We start from the raw sequence: 18881 nt of genomic DNA, 5'->3' as shown, positions 1-18881 counted from the left end.
GAAAATGCAAGAGTACGGCTCTCTGGAAATATTTTTAAACACTATTATGTCGACTGCAAGAAAACGCTGTTGATTGAATTCGAACTATAATGTTTGCTGACCTGTCGTGATATTAGTAAGCAATGATAGGCCATTCAAGACTGATGGTAGTAGGTAAATAGGTAAAAACCAGCACTCAAACTCAACTAATTTCTTTTTGGAAAACAGCAAACTCATGCAAAAACGAAGGTCTGTAATGCCATTGCTGCTGATAAACGGCTGTATGGAACTGAATCGCCCAAAGAAAACAAAAAGTTTTCTGAGAATGTCGACAAAAAAATCTTTGCAATTAAAGTGGAAAGAGATCCAATATCTTAATATCTTTAAATTTAGTAAATCATTACCTAAAGGAAAGCTTAACCAATCTTTTTTTTTTTTTCTTTCATGGTATCTTTTACCTACTTATGAAATTCAACTAAACAAAATGAACAGTCGAGTTCAAGTATATCTTAAGAGTATATCTTACACTAATGGTTTTAAAAGCTAGTATACAATATAAAGGAAGGTATGAAAAAAGAAGAATAATAAAAACAAAGTAACCTAAAAATAATAATTCATTAGTAAATACATAAAAAGAAAAAAAAAAGCTAAAAAAGAAAAAAAAAACATGTACACAGCTAGCAGTGAAGCACACCCGCAAATGGAACAGATGCAGGTTGCAAGTGAATCCGGAAACAATTGCAAACATGCGTAAGCTTGGCAATTGGCACGTTAACAACACCATGTAATTTTCGAAATAAAAAAAAACGGATATTAAGAATGCAAGTTAGTTTAAGCACGACATAGGTATATCGCGCGTATGAAGCAAAGTTGCTTTAATAGAATTTAAAGAATCCGATAATGAGAATAAGTGATAGACATCATTTAGGTTTCTGGAAATAGCTCCGTAATTGCACTCACATTGACTACGCCTAATCAAGATAAAGTGCTTGGAGAAGCGGTTAGGGACATTAAAGCTTTTGTCATCAAGTAACGTGGGCGAGTGAATAATACCATTTATTACTTTGATTAAGAGGGAAACGTTAAGAATAAATCTACGTTTCTCAAGTGGCGGTATGGATAACAGAAGCAACCTATTTTCATAGCGTGGAAGAGAGGCAAGCAGGTCCCAAATTCCTAAGGGCAAACAGCAAGACTCGCTTTTGAACAGTTTCAATTGAATCTACTTAGCACCTATAGGTGCAGAGGCACACTCAAATATAGGTCTAACCAAACACATATACAACTTTTTCGTAACATAAGCATCATCCAGCTCTTTGAACCACCTCTTTATAAGATCAAGCGCGGATCTAGCTTTACTTAACGGGAGCTCAATATGCAAGTTAAAACGTAACTTATGGTCAAATAGAAAGCTTAAATCTGTGAACGAATCGACGTTCTCCCACTTGTGCGAATCAATGAAATGCTAAATGAATGACTTACTTCTTGAGAAAGAAAGCTTCTTACATTTATTTAGGTTTAGTTTCATGAGATTCAACAAGCACCATGCAACCAAATTATTCAAGTCAATTTGAAGCTGATGTGATTGCGATTGTTCGAAAAAGGAAGAAAAGAAATTCATATCGTCAGCATACATCAAAATCTGGTTGGGTTTAATCACCAAAAGTATAACTTAAGTAAAATGAGACCTAAGTGGCTGCTTTGAGATACGCCAGACGTCACGGGGAATTCATATGAGGTGATGAAGTTAAACAAAACCCTGGATGGCCAATTATGCAGATGAAAACTTATCCATTTCACTAAATAGGAAGAGAAGCCAGAGACTTGGAGCTTAAAGATAAGTAGTTTATGGTGAACTCAATCAAACGCTTTGCTAAAATTAGCATGTTTGACATCAGTGCGAGAGCCACCAGTAAAAGCCTTGAAAACATGGGAAGTACATGGCTCTAACAGATTGGTAATACTATAACTATAACTATACTTTAGACAGCTCAACCCTTCAAAAACGTTGTAAGGAAGCAGGCTTCCTTAATCGCTCCGAACACTAAAGATTTATTATGTAAGTGTAAATAAAAATTAATTAAGCTCACTAAACTTTAAGTTCTTATATTAAAAACTGTAGGCCTTTTATTTTTACGCGAAATCATAATGCAACGCTGTATGACTTCGTTTTATAACTTCAAGTACGAATGTAGCTCTCAGCAAGTTAGTCTCCCAAGAAGAAACACACCTCGTGGTGAAAGTTCTAAATCGCAATGAGGTTGTGCGGCACCCAACAACTATACAAACAGCAATCTTTCCTTTAGTTGTTCAGAGCATTTGAACGAACGGGTAAGTCAAAGCAGTAATAGTTATCGTCCTGTCCGTCCGGAACGGGGTCCTTAAGATAATATTGTGCCCTCGAATCATTATCTCATAGACTCTCGGCCCGAAAGGATACCCCCACCTTACAGAAACTAGTAGTTCGTCACTTTCGCAACGTGGTACTTGAGATAACAGTGTACACTTGCATTATTATCTCACAGACTCCCGGTCCGAAAGTACACCTTTAGGGACCCGGTAGACTGCCTGCTGAACCACTAAAAAAGATTCATGAACAGAGCATACACGTAACAGTTTCGTTTTCGCAACACAGTCGCACACGAATTATATTTCCTCGGTAAAGAGAAAGCAAGGCTGGCCACTCAACGTGCGTTGGATTTTTCTTTCGCCACGAATTTACGTCGCAAACAAGGTCATCGTGTACGCTTCTTGGATTCCAAATATATATATTTGATCTAACACAAAAAAAAGGTTCCATTAATTCAACGAATAAATTTCTTGGAACGGACTGCTGGACAACCCTGAGCGGAAACCCCATCTATAAATAAACACCCTTACAACGTCATTATTAGAAATAACTAAATTGGGAATTGAAACCAAATTAGTTATCGGATATTTGCTGATAAATGGGAATTAGCAGTCGAAAAGTTTCGTATTCAGCAAAAAGATTTGAATTTTCGATATCATCCGAGGGCTCAGAGCCATTGAAAGAAACATGCGAGGAATTTATGGGGTTTTGTTTTTTGGAGTTAACAAATTTAAAAAAGTATTTAGGATTAGCAAACAGAAAGTATTTAATAAACTGGAGATATTTGCAATAATATTGGTGTTTGAGGCAGTTAAATCTATCTTGCCGCTGAGTAAGCGAAATGGTCGAAAGCAGAGCCACTTTTCGAAAATTTTTTGAAAAGTTTGTTTTTTCTATTCTTGTAACACTTAGTTGGTTTATTATACCACGAGGGACACCTGCTTCGAGGACGGGACTGCTTGGTGGAAACGGATGCAGAAATAGCGGGATTTAAAATATTGTAGAACGATGACAATAAAATATCAATACTTAATTAATATATATAATATTTATATTATAACATATATAATGCGAGGTCAGGCAATTTCACGAAAAATTGCATGGCATAAAGATGATTGGCAATTCAAGTGATTCCTGCACAATCGGCCTGAAAGAAAAACAGCCCGTCTGTCGTCTAAAGCCATTGCTAACAAAGCGAAAAATATACTAGAATATCGCTGGCTTTATAGAAGAAGCTTTATTTAATGGAAGTCAATACTTGCGATTCGTCGTAGACGACTGCAACAGAAAAACACATATTTCCTTAAACCAAAGGGAAAACAATTACTAAATTTCAAAGAAAGCTGAAAGAATGAATAAAAGTCTTAATGAAGAAGTTTATTGCAGACTTAAATCATCTGTTGAACATCTCAAAGATTTCGGTTGAAACTCCAAAACGAAACCATACAAGAATGGAGCGCCGAAAGAAAATATCATGGGAGCTCTGAAAGTTCCAAAGCGTCTCTGCTTTTTGACCCCTAAGGCGAGGAAAGAGTTTCAACTGGAATAAAAAAGATTTTCTCATGTCAATACAAAAAATTAAGCTAACAACAGCACTTACAGATAAAATGCAACAGATGAAGGTATGTGTAAACTACCTAGGGAGAAGAAATAGAAGAACAGCGAATAAATGGTGTTTGAAACTTGAGAAAAGTTGCGAGGCCTAAAAGCAAGGCTTCTCACATAAAGATCTTCTCAGAAAAAAGAAATTGACTGCAGAGAAAGGCTTTCACAAGTAGTACGGCACTGTTCAAACGATTCCTAATGGCATTAGCTGTAAGATACATCAGATCGATGTTTCAACAGCATTTTTACAAAGTGTTCTAAGAGAGAACAAGTATGATTAATTAAATTTCCTAGTTTTCGACTGTCATTAAGGTGACGCCTGCAAATTTAAAAAGTCTCTGTATAGATTGAGGCAAACTGGAATCAAATATCGTACAATACTTTAACGAAACTTAAAAATCCGACCCCTGCATATATTACAGATTGCAAGATATCGTGATGAATGTGGCGACATATATAGATGATGTTACAATGTTTGCAAGTGGCATTGAGAAAACGCACAATATAAAAATTTTCCAAATATTCCCAGATATTTCTTTGAAGATGAACCATGGATTTTTTATTCAGACAAGAAAAGTGCTATTAACCTAATTCACAACAACGTGTATCACGCAAGACCCAAACATATTGATATAAAATATCGTTTCGTTCTAAACATGGTTAACCGTGACAAAATTAAAACCCAATATGATAGAACAAATGAAATGGTGACAAATGTCGCTACAAAGTCGTTGTCCGCTACGAAATTTGGAGAATAATGCAACAAACTGGGTTTAAGACTTTGATCTAGCAGTGGTGTTGAACCAATTGAAATGTGCAGGTTTGTTTGCTTTGATTCACTGCATTTTTCAGTTTCCTAATTGAATTTTCGGACTTCGGAATTTTCATTCGTACAGTGTTTTTCTTGAAATGATCATGTTTATCACTATATGATCATAATCAAATCAGCAAATGTGAATGGAAATCTGTATTGAAACTTCCAAAATCGCAGTCAGCAGCATCAACGCATTAACAATGACCGAATTTCCAAACTCATTACCAAATAGAGGCGTATTATAACTGACTTTAAAAAAAAGAAGGAGGCCTATAAAATTTTAGTTAACGTTCACATTGTGCTTTTATATCTTACACCACGGCGTATATTAAATAAATGCAGATATATAAGGCTTCTCCTTTTGTAAGAAAAGGTCCGAGTTTAATTGTTTTGTGATCAAAATCGGTCCTCAACAGTAATTTGATATTTATGATTTGCTATCACAAAGACGCTAAGGCGCAGTGGTATATGGTATTTAAGGATTGGACTTGCCGAATGCAATGTATTTATTTGCGTAGTTTCTTATATAGTTAATAAAAGATATACGAAACTTCAATTAATGAAATTTACTCTTATTGTTCTTTTGATGCCTTACACCTGGATGAGTACAATTGTGATAGGTGGCAGCGATTATTTTCTTAGAAAGTAAGAAACTGACACGTATATAATTAATAAATATGGAAATAAAAATAGTGTATGTTCATAAAAGGAAAATTGATGAAATGATTGATCGCTGGCTTATTAATGTCTTTTTTTGCCGTTTGTGTCGCTTTTTCTGTTCAGGGCTTTTTACAAAGAAGACTACTCTGTATGATATGTTTTAGCTGATTGTTGTTACGTTGTTGCACCAACAGGTTACGGTGAACGTGGCAATAGTCTGACATGCATTGGGCCAATGGAGTCGGAAAATTGGTTTTATGGATGGGAGGAAGGTTTTTTAAGGATATAAAAGAAAGAGCGGACAAATTTGTGTTTTGGAAACATTCAAATTTTACCAAGCCAACGACCTCAAGCACAAATCCCGCTTAATTCACCCTTGTCCACATATCACCAGGCATGAACCCCATCAAAACTATGTGAGATGAACATATACGAAAACACTCAATCACTTCCGTCCAAGACCTGAAAAACAGATTATAAGAGGAATAGAGTAAGATCACTGCAAATGAAAAATTATACGAAATGTGTCAAAATGTGTAAATGACGTTATTAAGCAAAAAAAATAACCCCTCCAAATATTAATTTGTAGTAATATGCTGCTTTTTTTTTCTTTATATCGTTGCTTTTATAAAAAGAACCCGATATTAGTGACACTATGTTTTTGAAATTGCTGAAGTTATTTAATTTTTTTGTCTACTGGAATAATGTTTTGTTTTTTTTTTTTTTTATACTTGAATATGTATTCCCTAAAAGTACAAAATAGTAAAAACAATTTTTGTTTGGACAATGGACTAGGTTTAACAAGCGTTTACCTTTTGTCGAGCGAAAAAACCTGATAGTAATGAGACTCACTGTACATATTTTTTATATTAAAAGTTTGCGCATTTTTAAAGAAGCCGTTTTTTACCACTGTGTAACCCCGTACTAGTTTTGTACTTTAGGAGCAGACAACAAAAAAATCGGAGCCCACAGCCACAGTAAAATATACACCATAAGCCAAAAAAGTTTACATACAGCACCAAAAATTTAGGCTTTTCTTATTAAATTAGTATTAGTATTTATGGGTTAAAAAATGTATATCTTAACACACAAAAAAAACTTACATTAAATAACACTCCAAGATTTTCTTTTGGCAAAAATAAAAGCAAAAAATATACTTTAATCCCAAAAAAAATTTACATACAGCGAAAATATATCGCTAAGAGATTCGAAAAAAAAACATCTGTAGTAAACGGCACTTATTTGTTGTGCTTTCGTACATATAAATAATAATTTATCAATTAAAATGAGTTACTTTATTTCACATTTTTACAAAAAATCCCAAAAAATCACATTTCTAAACTCTTGAGAAATTTTCTTTGTGCTTTTGTATATTTTGTAACCCTTTAACGGAAAGAAATAAAGAAGTTCACTTTAATTGATAAATTGCCGTTTAAATGTACGGATGACGCCCTATCTGGTTACAACGATTACAGAAATGATCGCATTTTTTAATCGATGACCACAAATAAATTCAAAATAAACACAATTCACCAAGAACTAATCGTAAAACATTCAAGAAACTAATATTTACAAGTTATGTTTATAATTTTTTCGTAGTCTGGTACAAACATTTACGAAGATCACATGAGACCCGATTAGGAAAATTGACAGAAAGAGTGTCAACACAGATTAACAGCCAACAGGCAATATTGACCTAAAACTTAGGGCCATCCAAAAGTGGAGTATGAATATGATATTGACTGAATAAATGATACGGATTGTATACACTTTGTAATTGTTGTATGTTGATCTCGGTTGATAGTTAGCAAAGATTTATACCAAAGTGATTATAATTTTTACAATTGCTTTGTTCTGCATTTTAGAATATACAAATACTCTCATAAACAATGTAATGACGATTTTTATAAACATGGCCACCTTATCAATAGCGGATACACAATTGCTAAAGATTAATAAAGATCTAATGGTATGCCATAATCATCAGCAACAACAACGACAGCAGCGGTGCAAAATTCCTCCTCAGACTTCCCACCCTCATCAAGACCAACGAAAACAACGGTAAGTGGATCAGCGTAAAATTTCCTCTGAAAAGAATCCTGCGCACCCACAATTTGGAATAAATACAATGTGAGTATTTTGAGTAATTCAAAACACTGCAAGGAACTTTTGGCGACAGTACATTTTCAAAGCTTGGAAATGTGGGAAAAACTAAATTTCAATCAATCACCATTTATTTATAATTGAAATTTCTTAGAAAATATATTTTGCTGCAACGAAACTTCAAACTGCTGTAAAAAGCGTTTTCATGTTGCCGAATTTGTTCGACTTTCACAATTACTACTACGCGATAGCGTGCTGGATCATTTAATTCAGTTATGCAGGCAAACACAGAATGCAATTGTTATACATCAATTTTTTTTTTAAATGAAATAAATATTGAAAAATAACTGAAAAAGTAACTATGCCTGCTAATGACTAAAAAATTTCAAACTATTTGGGGCTCAGGCCCTTAGCTATATTTTTTGAGATTGTTAAGAAATGTTTTACTAATTAATTTTCTATTACTACGTAAATGTGATCTTCCCTTAAGCATATAGTGCCAAAAAAGAAGAAAAGCTAGAATAATTGACAGCAAATATCTCGGTGGCTGTGGCTCGAGTACAGATTCTTTAATAAGAGTCAAAGATCGATAAAAAATAATAATTATTATATAGTATGAATCATTTTAAATTTTTAAAAACTTTTCATATGTAGCTGTTTCGACCTATTTTTCCTCCCAAATTATGTAACAAATTTGTTTAATATTCCTTAACCTAAACCTTTAATTTTAATCCCGAATGCAAAGTTCTGAACGTGCTTCAAGCCTGGCTTTACCACCCGACTCGCTATTGGATTTTTATGATTATCAGCAAAAGCAGTGCAGTTCGGTGGCTCTTTTGCCCGTCAATGCGAATGGGGGAGTTACACGACGTCATTCATCGCATTGTTATCCCACGTTGGAGGATGCAAGTCAACAAAAACCACTTTTAAAACAGCATGAAACTTTTAGCAGTATCTCAAGAGCCAAGGCACCGACAGACGTGGCTGATGTTAAGGGCCTACACAGAAAACAGTCGTCAGCAACTGTTCCTAGTAAACCGGGAAATATAATATCAATAAATAATCAGGCAAGTGTTAGTACTTCAATTAGATTATTTAAGCACGTCATTTCAATCAATAGTGTCCTATCATAGGGCAACAACAAGCGAAATTTTCTATTTTTCTTTCCTTTCTAACTTCCGAATGTCCAAGCTCCGCTATATAATCATAAGGCCACGATCTCAAATATATTGCATACACATCGTCTCACAGAAAAGAAAATCGTCTCATCATTTTAACGTACGTTCTACGCTCTTATAAATGGCGATAACTAATAAATCCAAATAAGTATTTTAAAGTGTGAGAAAAGAATTCATTAATCCCTCTAGCACACGTTTACGCGTATAAATAATATGAATTCAAATTATAAGCATTCACAACTGAATGCGAAGAACAGTGAACTATACATTCGTTGCTCACCTTTGCAAATATGTTTTTCTTCTATTCTTATTTATTTCTGTGTTTTACGGTGGTTTAAAAAAACTTTCAGGTGAGTCTTTTAAACTGGAAATGTCAGCACGCCGACAATATAAAAAACTCAACAAAATCAGCAATAATAGCCGACATTTGTGTGACAGGCAAAATACAAAAGCCAAGTTTATCGCTACCACCACCTCCAGTACCCAAGCGTACATTTCACGGAAAGTTTACTCTCAATAACCTAAAAAATGTGGTGACGACATCCGCAGAATTAACTTCCGCGACCACAAAGCAAATATTAGCTGAACGTAAACAACAACCGACAATCGGAATGAGTTTCTCTTATTCCCAACAGCAACCACTTCAAATTCAAGCGCAACTTTCACCACAAACCCAAGATTCGCAAAAGATGCATGTGAAACCTTTATCTGATAATGATTTTTGCGCAACTTATACTTCGAACGATGGACAAATAAGTAAAGATCAGATGCGTGTCGCACCGATTTCGCTATTGCCACGATTAAGTTCCCGCACTCTACTAACGGCCGCGATTGCTGCAAACGATGCTGGAGCCATATCAGATGATGATCGTATGAGCTTGGAAAATTCAGTCTTTGAAGAATCTCTTAACACAACACCAGTTAGGTTCACCAGCGGCAAACTATGCAGTAGTACTGTGGCAATAAAAAGCTTTTCGGCCATTAGCGGGAGTGCAGAATTTAATTTTATCTCAAAGCGTTCAAATCTGTCTTCTTCTAGTACGATAGACTCCTCTGGCTATATGTCTCATAATGAACGTCTAACTTCCACTTCTACCAATCCGGATTTTCGTAGTAGATTTTCCTCGGTAGATACTCAGTCTTCTTTTGACAGTTCTGCGCCGGAAAAACTATCGGTAGATCTATCTTTAAGTAAGGAAATGTTTAAAATAGAATTGAAATTTAATAATTTTATGCAATTTTATGAAATTTAATAATTAGATACAAATGGTAGCGGTCATCAGCAAGATGACGATAACAACTACAGCAATTCAACAATCTATAACAAGACCAGAACCATTAACCAATCACCTGCGGTACCATTACGCAAGCAATTTAATGACGGACAAAAAAAAATTACAAACTTTGACAAAACGGTCTTAAGTAATGCTATTGCTAATGCTGAAGGTAAGAGTGTAATGACGGTATCCAATTCAGCTTCCACCTCTTCAACTACTTCGGCTGGTTCATCCATATCCACCGATTCATCTAACTCTATGTCTGTTTCCGGTGCAGGGAATTCACCATTAATTTCTCTGCCACAATCGGAAATAAGCAAACGTGCTATACCCCCAGTACCGCCAGTAAGAATCTCAAACCAAACTCTTCAGTTGATGGATTCTACTGAAAATAGAGCAACAAATCCTGTATCGCTTACCACCCGCAATAAATTAATGACGAACCTGCAACGTACCCATAATTCGAATGTACGCAGTGAATTATTCGTTTGTAGTTTCAAAAATCGCGATAAGAATCTGAAAAATTCATCTCTTTTACAAAATGCACTCAGTTACGAAAGATCCACTTTTGGAATGGATGCAAATGCCTCTCGTAGCTCAGCGAAAACTACAACTGACAGTAGCTCACAAACGCCGCCCAAGCCAAAACATAATTGCAGACAAGATTCAACTATATCAAGTGATAGTTTTAGTCAAACTTCAAATCCCAGCTATAATACAAAGTTACTGGAAGCTCCTTTGCTACCGACTACATCCATGAAACAGTTATGCTCAGGTAAATTCGCTTGAAAATTACTCTTATGTACCAATACCGAAGGAGACGAGAAAATCTCTGTTTTCGAATTTACCGTTAATTATAAATAAACTAATTACGATTTTCTAAAGTCACTATCAAATCCAGATAATATACCGTCCTTCAGTTAACGCAGAATTCCACGAATTCTTTTATTGTCGGTTAAAAAATTTTTAAGTTTTTTTAGTTAGAAAACTTTCCTACCTAAAGGGCCTCTCTCTTCCGTTTCTACAGTCTGAAACGAATAATCTTAATTCCTAACTAGTACTAATAAGGGTTTTTACACGCAGACTCCCATAAAACACATATGTTCATAACCATCAAATTCTGAATTAATTTAAGCTGATCTGTCCTTCCGTCTGTTTAATGATTACTGTCAACGCTGTCCTGGCCACAAAAATGAAGCTATCGGCTTTAAAATTATATTAAAATTTATTGCATACGGGTGATTCTGTAGTACATGCGCAAAGTGAATAAAATCGTTCACGCCTGCTCGATATGCGACTGCAGTGAATCAACGTTTGCTTTATCTAGTCAGCGTCCCGTAAAGTGTATATGTTGTTGCCTACCTTTACTTTGTCCGTGGTAAACATTCTCCCTTTCGCAGAAATGAAGATACTGCCTTCAAAATTGACGAAAAGATGGGACATTTCTGGGCATATTGAAAATGTGTCTGCTCGGTCAGAGGACACGGTTATAATGCAACACCAGCCAAAAAGGCGTTCGGTTTCTGGATTTTTGCTAGTTATTCATAAATTACAATAGACACATGATAACAGTTTCCACGTAAATTTTGCGACATATTTTAAAAAACCTGCTGCGTCTATCCCATGTTATATGATGCGGTAGTTTAGTTTTTTCTCTTTACAAATCTTAGGATAAAGCTGGTATAAAAACTCGGCTGCGGTCGAACATAATTTTTCGCTTCTTTATGTTGTTTTTTATATTTACTCCTACTTTAATGTCCGCAAGCTCGCAGTAGCAAAAGTAATCGGTATACTATTAATCCTTAAAGTAGAAAATATACGTCAGAAAAGTAAAAGACGTACCATGTATTTTCATTACTAACGGTAACGTTGAAAATAAATAAATTCGTCTCTTTACGGATGCAATATCTTAAGAAAGTCTTTTTCATTAGTCTCCAATGCCATCAGCGTAAAGCAAAAATTTCAAAACGAAACTATCGATGAAATGCTAGATAGTGTACCCTTATCTCCTCTAACCAAATGCGTTTCAACACCGGCTAGTTTACAAACAATAGTACGTTTTCAGAATGGTTCTCCAAATACAATGTCGTTGCCGCATCAGGTGCTTGAGATAACCAGCAACTTATAAGTGTTTTCTATGATCGCATTGTTTTTTTTTTTGCAGGTCATTAATCATCGTAAAAGCTCAAATCCTTACATTACCAACGGTCGCTTAAAATTTCGTTTATTCCAAATATTAATAAATGCTCTAGCTTTATTGGTCATAGCAGGGGGCTTTGCAGCCTATTTTAATGCTTATCCTACCATCAAGTTCATCAATAAAACAATTATTAATACTGTTCATGTTGAGGATTCATTGAAGTATGGTAAAAATCCTGCTCCTGGTACCTGCTTACCTATTATAGTAAAATTCTGCAAAGGACCTCATATCCCATATAATTTTACAGTATTTCCAAACTATATTGGGCATTTTGGACAGTTGGAAACGCAAGTGGTTAGTCTTCGATTTTATGGCTATTTTAAATGTCTTTAGTAATACTGTGTTCATTTTTATAGGATTTGGATGCTTACGAAGCTTTAGTCGAAGTTCATTGTTATGAATTGGTATCTTTGTTCCTATGCACTTTATTCGTGCCGAAATGTGGTGCCTCGGGGTCAACAGTGGCTCCCTGCAAGTCCCTCTGCACTGAAACTATGAGACGTTGCGGTTTTTTCTTTGACGTTTTCGGATTAAGTCTTCCTGAGTACCTAAATTGCAAACTATTTAAAGACTTCGAAAGCCCCGAAGATTGCGTAGGTTTCGAACAAGTCCGCGAAATTATGATAGCTTATGCTAACCCAAAATGCGAAGGGTTCCAATGCGATCACAATCGTTGCATACCTGATGATTATGTGTGTGATGGACATTTGGACTGTATGGATCAGATGGATGAAGCCAATTGTGAGAAATGCTCTCACGATGAAATCCATTGCGGGCGCGAAAAATGTATAAGTTCTAAACATATATGTGATGGTATAGTGGACTGTCCCTATGGTCAAGACGAAAGAAATTGTAGTAAGTTATAACGAAGAGTGAAAACTAACCTTTGGAAGAGAATCCTTCAAATACATCATGTGTTTCTTAGTCTCACATTTTTAAAATATTGCTACATATTATTATTACAATTTTCTTAATATTATTTTTCAGTACGCTTAAGCGAACGCAATGGTGATTTTGGTAAAGGCGTATTAGAAGTCTATCGCATCAGTTCACACGAATGGTCTCCGGCTTGTGTCAAAAATTGGGATCGTGCTATTTCACCGATGACAGTTTGCTCCATGCTTGGTTACAATTCTGTCAATGCTACCAATGTGATCACTCAAAAGACGCATAGGCCATTGCTGACTTCAGTTAATATTTCGGATAATGTCTGGAAAATGTATGCGAAAAAAAGGTCAAACTTAATTCAACAACTGTCGAGCTGTCAGCCAGATGAAGATTATCCTATAGCCGAACTGACTTGTTCCAACTATGGTTCGACTTTTCTTAACTTGCGACATAGAAAATTTATTATTTATCTATCTCTCTATTGGGTCATCTAGAATGCGGGAAAATCAGGAAAGTGAAAGACCACACTTCAACGCGTATTGTTGGTGGTATCCAAGTTAGTCCAGGTTCATGGCCTTTTTTGGCTGCTATTTTAGGCGGTCCTGAAAGAATTTTTTATTGTGCTGGTGTGCTGATATCAGATCAATGGATTCTAACAGCTTCCCATTGTATTGGCAAGTAGGTTAAAACTTTAACATACAAAAATGATTGGTGCTTGTAATGGAAATTAGTAACTTTGACTAATTTTCAAAATTTATTTGTTTATATATTTTTTTTCTCTGAGTATAGTCACACAGTTATCGATTTAGACGATTGGACTGTACAACTCGGCGTTACCCGCCGTAATTCTTTTACTTATTCCGGTCAAAAAGTTAAAGTTAAAGCCGTCATTCCTCACCCTTTATATAATGTAGGCGTGGCACATGACAATGACATCGCCTTATTTCAGGTACATGGTTCAAATGGCAGAATCTTAATAATATACGGATGAATTTGGAATTTATCCCTCCTTTGAATTTATATCCTCAGCTTTCTACGCGTGTGGCTTTCCATGAACATTTACTGCCCGTTTGCTTACCGCCTACTAACATGAAACAACTTAAAGCGGAATCGTTGTGTATGGTTATCGGTTGGGGTAAACGTGAAGATCGAAAAGACCGTACGTATAATACTTGCTAAATTTTTACTTTTTATACCCATCACCAAAGGCCTGGGGGAATATCCCCGCATTGTCATAATGTTTGCAACAGCCAGAAAGAAGCTGCAGAGACTCTAAATTATATATATATATTTTTAATCAGCATGAAATTCTGAATTGCTTAAGCCATGTTTGTCCGTGTCAGCGTGGAGGGCGTTGTTGTTACTCTCCTGCTCGCAAAATTGAATATGAAGCCCTGCAAGTGAATCGTAAACTGAACGCATCTCCGTTTTTCTAAACACAAATTTGTAGATTTTTCCTCAATACTACTTTCTTTAATGTTTTTACTTCAAAACATTCTACTTTCAGCTAAAATTACGTACGAACACATAGTGAATGAAGTACAAGTTCCCGTCATCAGAAGACAACTATGCGAAGAATGGCTGGAAAATTATACCGTATCGGAAGGAATGATCTGTGCTGGTTATGAGGATGGCGGCAAAGATGCATGCCAGGTAAACCGGGTCATAACTTAAAAAACCTAGTCTCGGAAAATAATAAAAAGAGTTTGGGACGTACATTGAGATTACAATATGATCCAATTTGAAAAGAAGTCGAGCTCGCAGCTAAAAAGAAAAAAAAAACAAAGTAAGAACATTATAGTTGGGTAAAGTCACTCCGCCTAGTACAGATATTCACTCGTTTTGGAAATAAAAATCCTTTCTATACGGTTTCTATGGAAGACTCCGAAATTGGATCCGAACACCCCTTTAAACTAGTTTGCTCTCCTATATATCATGCAAAATTAACGAGGAGACGATTCCTTCGGAAATGTCTGCCAATATATGTTTATTTATTTGATAAGAGATATTTAACTCAGTTTGCTACTAGTAACCTTCGCCGAATTCGTCCGATAATTTGACGAGTTTATTATTTACGAAAGCGTTATAAAGTACTGTCGGGCTTATTTGCATATGTAAAAGGAACTACACTTTGTTTTTAGAAAACTTTTACGACGGTTTAACATGTACAATTCATATTAGTTGTTGTTGTTGTCTCTTCATGTATTATCACATTTCGACAATTTTACAAAGCAACTTCCTCAACCTTTCCTTTAGTAGTTTTCAGTTTCAAGGCAGTATTCTCTCATTTACTTTTGATATGCGCAGTTTTAAATAAAAGTTTGAAACTAAATGAATGCTTCAAAGAGTCTGTATGTATCCCAATGAAGAAACTCCCTTCGGATTTATGGTGTGATTGCAATTATAGAGTTTTAATATTTCTAAATTAACTATATTAACGTTACACAAATTCTTTCCGAAGTTTCTACCTTGTAGCACAGGACCCATATATGCAATACAGTAGTCTCTGCTCATTACCAGTACCTGGCCATTAAGTTTTTGCTTAAAGTGAAAAATATGTGCTCCCTATTGCTACTTTCGATTCGTACAGGAAGTTAGTAGTAATGCTCAATTCCATACATCCTAAATTAAGAAAAAAATAGCAGAAAGAGAGATATTAAAAAAACCACAAAGCTCTACTACAATTGTTGCTTGTTATTGAAAAGCTGGTGCTGCAACAGATCACCAATGTTTTATTACGATCTGAAACAAAATGCCGGCAATAAAAAAAAATATACAACCCGAAATTTTCTTTAAAAACCAGAGACATTCCTCAATGTCATCGGTGTCAATATTTTACACAGAGCTGATGTATGTATGATGTGTTTAATGTAGGCTGGAGCATTTATTAAAGTCCTGCCCTGAAAATAATAATACTCTTTCAAAATATGTTAATCGCTCCTAAAATCATCTGGCCAACTACAATTATTGCTCCACATACCAATAGCTTCTTGAAACGAAACTTCCGACATGTATTTTACGCAGATGAACATAGGATAAGCATCATAATATTGATTCCTTTATTTATTTATTTTTTATTTATTTATTTTATTTATTCCACTTATACTAGAAACTCAACTAAACAAATAACAGTCGAGTTCAATTGGCTCTTAATGCAAAACTTATATTAATTAACAATAAAATTGAGTATAAGCATAATAAAACAAATAAGAAGAAAAGAAAAAGAAAAAAAGCATGTACACTATCAGCATAGGAGCACACTTACAACCGGAACAGGACCAAATTGCAAATGAACCCCTAAACCATCGCAAACATGCATCAGCCTGGCAACCGATAATAAATTGTCAATAATTCATTTTCGAAACGTAACGACTTTTTAAGGATAAAAGCTAGTTTACATACGACATAGGTAAATCGCGCGTATTAAGCAATGTTGCTTTAATGGACTTTAAAGAGTCCGATAACGAGAATAAGTGGTAGACGTCATTAAGGTTCTTGCAAACGACTCTGAGGGGATTGAACAGCTTATAATTAAATTTACACTGATTAAGCTTAACCAAGATAAAGTGCCTAAAGAAGCGGTTAGGGACATTAAAGCTTATTTCACCAAGTAATGAAGGCGAGTCAATAGCACCATTTATTACTTTAATTAGAAAGGAAACGCCAAGAACAAACCTACGTTTCTCAAGAGACGGTAGGGACAGCAGAAGCAACCTATTTTCATACGGAGGAAGAGAGGCAATCGGATCCCAACCCAAATTTCTAAGGGCAAACAGCAAGAACTGCTTTTGAACAGATTCAATTGAATCTACGTAGCACCTTTATGAAGGAGACCACACAACTGAGGCATACTCGAGTATGGGTCTAACCAAACACATGTACAGCCTTTTCGTAATGTAGGGATCATCAAGCTCTTTGGACCACCTTTTATAAACCCAAGCGCGGACCTAGCTTTGCTACTCGAGAGCTCAATATGCAAGTTAAAACGTAACCTATGGTCAAATAGAACGTCTAAATCTGTGAACGAATCGACCTCCTCCAACCTATGCGAATCTATGAAATACTGAGTAATGAATGACTTTTTTCTTGAGATTGAAAGCTTCTTACATTTACTCAGATTTAGTTTCAGCAGATTCAAAGACCATCATGCAACAAAATTATCCAAATCACCTTGAAGCTGATGTGATTGCGATTCAACAAGGAAGGAAGAAAATAGTTTCACATCATCAGCATACATTAAGATCTGGCTGGAATTAACCACCGATGGGAGATCGTTAATGTATAAACTAAATAAAATGGGACCTAAGTGACTTCCTTGAGGTACGCCAGACGTAACGGGGAATTCATCCGAGGTGATGAAGTTAAACAAAACCCTGAAGGATCTATTGTGCAGATAAGAGCTTGTCCATTTCACTAAGTAGGGTGGGAAACCAGAGGCTTGGATTTTAAAAATAAGTAATCTATGGTTAACCATATCAAATTCTTTGCTTAAATCAGTGTAAATAACATCCGAAAGCCGTGCTGGTGCGGAGAAATATACGAATTAATGGCAAAGGCCAAATGCTGAGTCACAGTACGATCGAACAACTTGGGCAAGACATTTAACTTGGCTATGCCTCTGTAGTTCTCAACAAATTGTCTGCTTCCACTTTTGTGGATAGGAATAAGGAAACTACTCTTCCAACATGAAGGGAAAACACCTAAATACAAGGACATGTTAAAAATCTTTGAGATCACACCACATAACTCGACAGCTCAAGATTTAAGTACACATGATGGAATTCCATCAGGTCCAGGCGAACAACTGCATTTTAGAGAACTCAACCCTTTGAAAACATCATCTTCCGAAATAACCAAGTTAGGTATTGAAACCGAGTTAGTTATAGGATATGGGTAGTTTGCTGATAAATCGAAATTAGCAATCGAAAAGTTTCGTCGGAAATATTCAGCAAATAGAGTTGAGATTTCAAAATCATCCAAGGAATCAGAGCCATTAAAAGAAACATGAGAGGGATATGTGGAAACTTTTCTTTTAGAGTTAACAAATTTGAAGAAGAATTTAGGATTAGCAAACAGACAGGATTTAATGAACTGAAGGTATCTGCAGTAATAATGATGGTTGAGGGAGTTAAATCTATGCCTCGCCACCGAGTAAGCGAAATAGTCGAGCGCAGAGCCACTTTTCGAATATTCTTTGAATAGTGAGTTTTTTCTATTCTTGTGATATTTAATTGTCTTATTAAACCACGGGTGACACCTGCTTCGAGATCGACACTGCTTGATCGGAACAGATGCAGCAATAGCTAGATTTAATGTATTGTAGAACGATGGCAATAAGCTTTCAACACTCCCGGTTGAGAAATCAAGCGTCAAATGTGAAAGACGATGTTTTAGCAATACAATATTGATTTTATGAAAATCATAATATTTATTTAAAAAAGTTTGATTTGGCACATTAAGGCATTTCAACGAACCATCATTCATAAGATGAAAGGAAATGCATACTGATGGATGATTAGGATCCTCAGGTAAACTAAAAGGTGGACAACGATTTACGTTAATCTCGGGAAAATTGGCAAAGCAGAGATCAAGCAGTCTACCATTACAATTAGGGGTACGATTATATTGACTTAAATTATGATCAAACAATTCACTAAAGCACACAACAGCCCTATCAGACGTTGAAGTAGGAATCAATCAGCCAGAATTATCACTGTAAAACCAAGTGACTTGAGGCAAGTTGAAGTCACCCAATGCAACGACCAAATCGGTGGGTCTAGATAGCTTGGCCACTTCACAAATGAGGACAGCGTGTTTCTTGTAAATG

General features: G+C 35.6%; 1 protein-coding gene across 1 annotated transcript in view; it reads left to right on the top strand.

Moving 5' to 3' along the window:
- LOC119640279 overlaps window positions 1-18881 on the top strand; it is an 88171-nt gene that overhangs the window by 55527 nt on the left and 13763 nt on the right. Inside the window, exons 2-13 of the mRNA XM_038038188.1 lie at window positions 7274-7469; window positions 8257-8578; window positions 9040-9880; window positions 9950-10741; window positions 11898-12067; window positions 12131-12460; window positions 12523-13021; window positions 13154-13480; window positions 13549-13732; window positions 13844-14003; window positions 14084-14213; window positions 14562-14707. Of these exons, the coding sequence (XP_037894116.1) occupies window positions 7274-7469; window positions 8257-8578; window positions 9040-9880; window positions 9950-10741; window positions 11898-12067; window positions 12131-12460; window positions 12523-13021; window positions 13154-13480; window positions 13549-13732; window positions 13844-14003; window positions 14084-14213; window positions 14562-14707 (4097 nt within the window). The remainder of the gene's footprint in view (window positions 1-7273; window positions 7470-8256; window positions 8579-9039; window positions 9881-9949; window positions 10742-11897; window positions 12068-12130; window positions 12461-12522; window positions 13022-13153; window positions 13481-13548; window positions 13733-13843; window positions 14004-14083; window positions 14214-14561; window positions 14708-18881) is intronic.

The sequence above is a fragment of the Glossina fuscipes genome, unplaced genomic scaffold (assembly GCF_014805625.2).
Source record: "Glossina fuscipes isolate IAEA_lab_2018 unplaced genomic scaffold, Yale_Gfus_2 117, whole genome shotgun sequence".
NCBI classification, from domain to species: domain Eukaryota; kingdom Metazoa; phylum Arthropoda; class Insecta; order Diptera; family Glossinidae; genus Glossina; species Glossina fuscipes.
This window is presented reverse-complemented; position numbering and strand designations above follow the sequence as displayed.